Here is a 6960-nt window from a genome sequence, read left to right on the forward strand (position 1 = left end):
TACTTTAAATTGTCTCAAATAAAAATTTGGCCCTTTTCATAAAAAAATAATTAAATAAGTTTATTATCTATTCAAATAATGAGGCATGTTCGAGTTGTTTTAAAATAATTAGATGCATAACCGATATCGAGCAATCAATTTTGATTTAAAATTTTAACTTTTCAATTTCAGTTTTATTTCGAGTTGAATTTATACGAATCAATTTTTATAATTTCGGTTTCAATTTCAGATTTATTCGGTGAAAACACGTTTTGTTGGAGTCCTAAAATGACAATGAGTGAAAATATTTGGGCCAAAGTTTAATAACTCATCGACCCCAGGTAGAATAGCATAATTATCCACCCTCTACAGTTTATATATGCATAGAGTACTATCCAAGAAATAAAAACCCCCCATCTATCATACAACTCCTCTCACAAATCACACAGTTTAATAACCATCCCAATTATTATTCTCACTTTGTTCCAATTCGATTCATCACAATGGTGCTCGAGGTTCGTGTTTTTCAATTATCATCACTTTCTTTCCACATCTTTCAATTTTTTAAATTAGGGTTTTTTAAATCGCTAATATTTTAATGATTGAATGTGAAATCAGGCGACAATGATCTGCGTTGATAACTCTGAATGGATGCGCAACGGTGATTATTCACCTACTAGGTTTCTAGCTCAAGCTGATGCTGTTAATCTTATTTGCGGTGCCAAAACTCAGGTCTCTCTCTCTGTCTCCCCCTCTCCCACGCTCTCTCTCTCTCTGTGTCGTCTCTCTCTCTCTTGCTCTCTCTCTCTCCCTCTCTCTCTCTCCCTCTCTTCCCGTGTGTGTGGAAGTTTGTTTAGATCAATTGAGCTGTTATAGATTTATTACTTAGTGTCGATGAGTATTGGATTTAGGGAAATTGTAGTTTTGATGATTATTGTTATGGTAGTTGGTAATTAGAATGTGGAGCTGTTGTAGATTTATTTGGTGATGTCCATGGTTATTGGATTTAGGGGGAATTTGTAATTTTGATGGTTATTGTTATGGTAGTTGGAAATTAGAATGTGTTTGATGTATGAAAGATTGGGTTTTCTGTGGGTACAGTCTAATCCGGAGAATACTGTGGGAGTGTTGACAATGGCAGGGAAAGGGGTTCGTGTTTTGGTTACTCCCACCAGTGATCTTGGAAAGATCTTGGCTTGTATGCACGGTTAGTTTCCATTCTTTGTCCTTCTTGCTATATAATTTGGTAATTTGAGTTTTGTTATTTCTGTTGTCTAGAGTATTCCCCATTGTTTTTTGTCTTGGCAATTTGTTCTGTAAACGATATATTGAAGTTCAAATTGTTATATTTGTTCAGGTCTGGACATTGGTGGGGAGATGAACTTGGCAGCTGGAATCCAAATTGCTCAGTTAGCTCTTAAGCATCGTCAGAACAAGAAGCAGCAACAGAGAATTATTGTGTTTGTAGGAGGGTAGGTTCATTTTGTATGTGTGTGCTGGGATAAGTTTAACTTTGTCTGATGTGTTTTCTGATTAAATTTGTTTTTGTGGCTTCCAGTCCAGTTAAATATGATAAAAAGGTTCTGGAGATGATTGGAAGGAAGCTGAAGAAGAACAGTGTTGCGCTTGATGTTGTTAACTTTGGCGAGGAGGATGATGATAAAACAGAGAAGCTTCAGGCCCTAGTTTCTGCTGTGAACAACAATGACAGTAGTCACATTGTTCATGTTCCTGCTGGGGCTAATGCCCTTTCAGATGTGCTTATAAGGTTGGTTACTGCCAAAATCTTTAATTGTTCAAATAAATTTCATTTGGTTGACTTGTGACCTTGTTTTCTTTGAAAGTACTCCTATATTTACCGGTGATGGAGAAGGGGGAAGTGGGTTCGCAGCGGCAGCAGCCGCAGCTGCAGCTGGCGGTGTGTCTGGTTTTGATTTTGATGTGGATCCCAATGTGGATCCTGAACTTGCTCTTGCCCTTAGAGTGTCAATGGAGGAGGAGAGGGCTAGGCAAGAAGAAGCCGCTAAGAAGGCTGCGGAAGAAGGTTTACAATCAGAAAAAACAGGAGAACAAGCATCCACTTCACAAGATGTAACCATGGAAGGAACTGCTGCTCCAGCTGCTGAAACTGAGAATAAAGTCGTTGATTTGATGGTAAAAATTTCTTATGCGCCTTTCTTGTATTTATTTTACTTCTTGATTCTGGTGCATAAAGACCTTATCATGACCTACATATTCAGTGAAATGAGTGGTTCAATTCTAGTTTACATACGTTTAGTTTAAGCTATATATATATATATGTTCTTGAGAAAAGAAAAGCTAAATTGAAAATATGTAGATATTTAGTATTAAGAATCAAATGCATTACAGAATTGAAAACTGTTGTGACTTTTGTAGATTGAATTATGCTCCCAGCTCCTTGCAATGTTGGTTTTGACCCTTATAATGGGAAATAAATTTAATGCAGCTCACTTAGTTTTTAGAAGGTGGAATTTGGAGGTCAAATGAGTATGTTAAGCTTAGGAGGCATAAAGATAACTCTGTGACACTTAATGTTCGTTTGTTAATGCCCGGTTGCCATCTGTAGTCATCATTGAAGATTCTTATTTAATTTCTATGCTGGTAATGTGGGTGTATTCGAGTACAATATCTGTAGTGTTTGCCATTGCTTGCACTGACTTAAAGAGCAAACGGTGTTTTAAATTTGTAAGACCTCTGGCCTTGTGCTTGAAAAAACTTAACTGTTGGAGGATGTTCTGCTAAGAAGCAAGGTAATGGGTGCGTAGTGTGGAGATATGTACAGTTAGCAAATACGAAATTATGGGGAGTCGGATGGGGGATACAATATACAAAATATTTTAAAAATGTTTTATATAATAAATTAATTAATATAATAAAATTAATGAATTAAACTAAGAGTTTTCATTTAAGTAAATCAAGTAGGTAAACACAACTCCATCTTAATTAGTTATGTGAAGAAAAAAAATCAGTAAAGAAGTATCCCGTATGCACCCGTTACGATTCCTTGCACCCCTGGACACGCAGTTGTGCACATGCAAAGTATTCCTGCTTCCTAGGCGTTCTTTATGTTAATATTCATTCTTATATTTTGATAATTGCTGTGTTCATTTAGTGTTTCCTAATTTTGTTTCCAAATAGTGTTGCTATTGTTATTTTTAAAAGCATTTGCTGAAAGTAGCAATTATTTAAACATAAGCTGTATAGTATAATGAGGTTAAGTATCCTGATAGTTAATCCTACGACTTTACACTTTAAGACAAAGAACATCCTTATATTTGGTTATTTGGTATGAAAGGTTCTATATGTTGTAGTGATACAGAGTTGGAAAATAACACCCTTATTATTCAGTGGATCAGTTTTCTTATTTGGATAGAAATAGTACAAGAATTGGAGATAGATACTTTGAGTTTTAGGGCTTCTAATGCTATGTAAAATAGCCTGTATACCGAGTTAACATTATGTAACTGCTTGTTTGCGTCATCATGGCAACAATATGTTGACAAGATTGTGTGGCTATGTATGCCCTGGCTTGAGAGTACAGTGAAACTAATACTCACGTCAATGATACTTGCAGGATGATGAGAACACACTGCTGCAACAGGCACTTGCAATGTCAATGGATGACCCTGCAGCTACTGCTGTTATGAGAGACACGGACATGTCAGAGGCTGCTGCTGATGATCAAGACTTGGCACTTGGTAAGTTTTTTGTTCGGGAGTCATTTGTATACGAGTTCATAAAATGACGATCCTAAATTGTTTGGATTTGATTTTACTTAATATCAAAAATGAAAAACATGTCAATGTACTCTGGATTTGATCTTCTAGGGGTGAATGTGATCTGAGCATGATTTATCCTTTTAACTCATTGTAGTCAATAATATCATTATGATATTATAGACAACTTCATCTGATCTAGTCCGCATGAATTACTATGTTGTCGGGAACTTTTCAGGGCAATGAATACCTTCTCATGTGGCATGGCCATGCTGAAACTAAATTATTTACTCTGGACTAGTTTATAAACCTCTTTTTAAATGGATGCGCTATCAAACCTTCTACCTCGCATGCTCATATTGATGTTCTTTTTGTGGCTCTTTCTGCTTGCAGCTCTTCAGTTATCTGTGCAAGAGGGTGCGAAAGATGAATCAAGTCAAATGGACATGAGTAATGTGTTGGCGGACCAATCTTTTATGTCATCCATTCTTGCATCAGTATGTTTGCTGCATTCCAACCCCTTCCTCACTCTGTTATCTCTTTAAAGCATTATATCACCTTGGTTTTGATGTGCATGTCCATTATTCGGGAAACTTCCCCAAGTAAAAAACATGACTTCAAATGATGATTTATCTTACTTCGGTTCTTTTGTTTGTTTGATAGCTCCCAGGAGTTGATCCGAATGACCCATCGGTTAGAGACTTGCTTGCATCTATGCAAAGTTCCACTGAGGTCAGTTTTTGTTTATGCACAATACTTTAAATTCTGTCGCGTCCTCTAGTTTATCTAAGTTATGAGCATCTGTTTGATCTCCTGCATCATTTGCATTCTTTTACAGGTTTAGTTTCATGTGTAACACATTCTGGATGATAGACTAAATATTTGCTATAATAGGATTCAAATTATATCTTCAACTGATCACAATTCCGTTTAAAGCACACGTTTATGATACTGTTTTGGGATATTATAAAATGATCATGTCTTCTATTATGACATTCTGTTTATATGTCTATCTTATCTGCACTGGCATCCTTTGATATACTCCTTGATAGTATATATCATATGAAATTCGAAATGTACTTCTCATTTAACTTGTGACTGTGTAACTGATTAAATATATCCAATATGTAGCTGTTCTATGTTGTCTTGCAACCCTGATGTTTTTTGAAGTGATGGGCATGAAAACTTCACTTAACTTCCAAATTTGATAGTTTAAATTTCATTAGTCATTACATTGTTGTTTGTAACATGTAGGCAAGATCAGAACTATATCCTAGACTTCTGTTTGTTGAGGGGAGAATTCTGAGTCGTTTTTGTACCTTCTTTTTCTGAAGCTTCCTCCTATGCTTATTTATATGATACATTGAAGAATTAAGCCTATTGGTTAATACAAACCTTTTAAGTGGCCACCATGATGTGTAATATGTTACCTGTTTTTTTATTTCTTTTTGTAGTAGTCATCAACTGATTTGGTTTTTATCTTCTTTAGTCTGAGCAGAAAAAAGATGAGGACAACAAACCAGCTGAGGACAAGTAAATGCCTGTAGGGTATGCCTGACCACAGGTACAAAATATAGAACATATATAGCCCTTGTATTGTTGTTTGGCATTCACAATAATATGACATTATTCCGTCTTGAAGGTCTCGGTTAAGCTGCTACAGTGCCTCCTGAAGAAAAGGAATGCTTATTACCTTAGTTAATGAACAATATTAGACTAAACGGGCATTTCTTGTATTTTCTACTGTTAAATTGTCAATGTAAGTTGGGATCATGAATTTATTTAATTTGCGGTGCTTGATATGTGACCTTTGTTGGCATACACGATCTGGTAACAAGAGCATCTGAAATGTATCTCATTCTAGATTGAAGAATTATCTTGAATTTCAAATGCCCAAAGTGAGCTGACGAGTGACAATAACTTATAAATTAAGTTAAACTCTGCAAAATTTTAATGTAAAATGTGTTAAGTGAAAGTTTGGTTGAAGAAGAAAGAAAAAATGTTTTCAATAAATTTTTACCGAAATGTTGAAACGATTGTTAATAAAATTATGAAAGTGAATAAGAAACGTAATTTTCTTGATTCTTCCCCTTTTGGCATCTTTGCTCCTCTCAGTTTGTGTTGAAGCAAAGCATTCGTTTTTAGTTCCTCTGTGTATGACAGTTTTTTTTATGTACAAAATGAAAAAAATCATTAAAACATTGAATCACAGCCGGGATAAATCCCCAAAATGTTAATTGTAAACTACAACCTATATACTGATTGTGAAATAAAAATCGAGCTAACCAAATAGCTGTTTTGTTTTCAGATTATTTAATGCATAAAATATTCAAATTCTTTAATTTAAAAAATATTACATAAAATATTCAAATTCTTTAATTTAAAAAATATTACAATGACATCTCGAGCAACCTACAAATTAGTAATAACACAATTGACCTAAACATAAGTATCATCTGTAGCCCAATGTTCTGAACTATTAATTATATCAATTGATATTAGAGTAACAAAAACCCCTAAAATACGAACACTTTTTTGTTATGAAAGGTGAACTTTTGCGATATCCACACTAAAATGAATTCTATACAATGGAAGGTTCTAGACTGTCTCAGATCTGATACAAGCCTTACGGATCTCAAAAAATATCATATAAATCATTTTCAGAGCGACCAAAACCTGCAACAAAAGACAAAATAACATCATAACATAAAATACTAATATCCCAAAAAGATGGGCAACACTAACAATCTTGATAAAAAGGTACTCGATAAGATCTTACCCGAAAAAATTAGATCTTGGTTTTATTAAGAAAATGATAGATAAATAAAGAAAAGATGAGAGAGTGAAGGGTCTTGATTGATCAATGGATGAATGTTAAAGAATGGAGAACCGGTGGCTAGAACTCTAATTTCGGGGTCGACTCTCAAAATCCTAAACTTAGTGAAAGAATGTTTAGCTTACTTAAAGTGTATACATTGCAAGATACAACAATCAGTGTATGACAGTTTTTAGTTCCTCTGTGTATGACAATTTGAGTCTGGTTAAAACTGGCAATGTTACCTGAAATCTTTTAGATGCCTCAAGGCTTGCACAATTAGGAAAGAAGAGAACATAAATTAATTATTATGCTTGTAAAATAAATTGTGTGATGTGAATCAAAATAAAGTGTGTGATGTATTTATAAAATAAAAGGTGTGGTGTTTATAAAATAAAAGGTGTGGTGCATATTAAGTGGAAAGAGATA

The 6960-nt window shown here is 34.5% G+C and overlaps 1 protein-coding gene across 1 annotated transcript; it reads left to right on the forward strand.

Moving 5' to 3' along the window:
* The first annotated feature begins 333 nt into the window (after positions 1 to 333).
* Positions 334 to 5537, forward strand: LOC141717759 (26S proteasome non-ATPase regulatory subunit 4 homolog). The gene is made up of 11 exons (XM_074519957.1): positions 334 to 494; positions 598 to 711; positions 1081 to 1186; positions 1337 to 1451; positions 1538 to 1747; positions 1824 to 2133; positions 3575 to 3698; positions 4110 to 4213; positions 4380 to 4448; positions 5206 to 5280; positions 5359 to 5537. The coding sequence occupies exons 1-10, from the start codon at positions 483 to 485 to the stop codon at positions 5251 to 5253; spliced, it is 1212 nt and encodes a 403-aa protein (XP_074376058.1). The 5' UTR covers positions 334 to 482; the 3' UTR covers positions 5254 to 5280; positions 5359 to 5537.
* Positions 5538 to 6960: the final 1423 nt, after the last annotated feature.

Source organism: Apium graveolens, chromosome 4 (assembly GCF_009905375.1).
Source record: "Apium graveolens cultivar Ventura chromosome 4, ASM990537v1, whole genome shotgun sequence".
In the NCBI taxonomy this organism is placed as follows: Eukaryota; Viridiplantae; Streptophyta; class Magnoliopsida; order Apiales; family Apiaceae; genus Apium; species Apium graveolens.

Bases quoted from the DNA above. Each gene is read 5' to 3' on its own strand.
- LOC141717759 (XM_074519957.1), top strand. The intron at 1,748-1,823 runs GTTGGTTACTGC...TTTCTTTGAAAG, and splicing joins CTTTCAGATGTGCTTATAAG to TACTCCTATATTTACCGGTG. The intron at 3,699-4,109 runs GTAAGTTTTTTG...TTCTGCTTGCAG, and splicing joins TGATCAAGACTTGGCACTTG to CTCTTCAGTTATCTGTGCAA.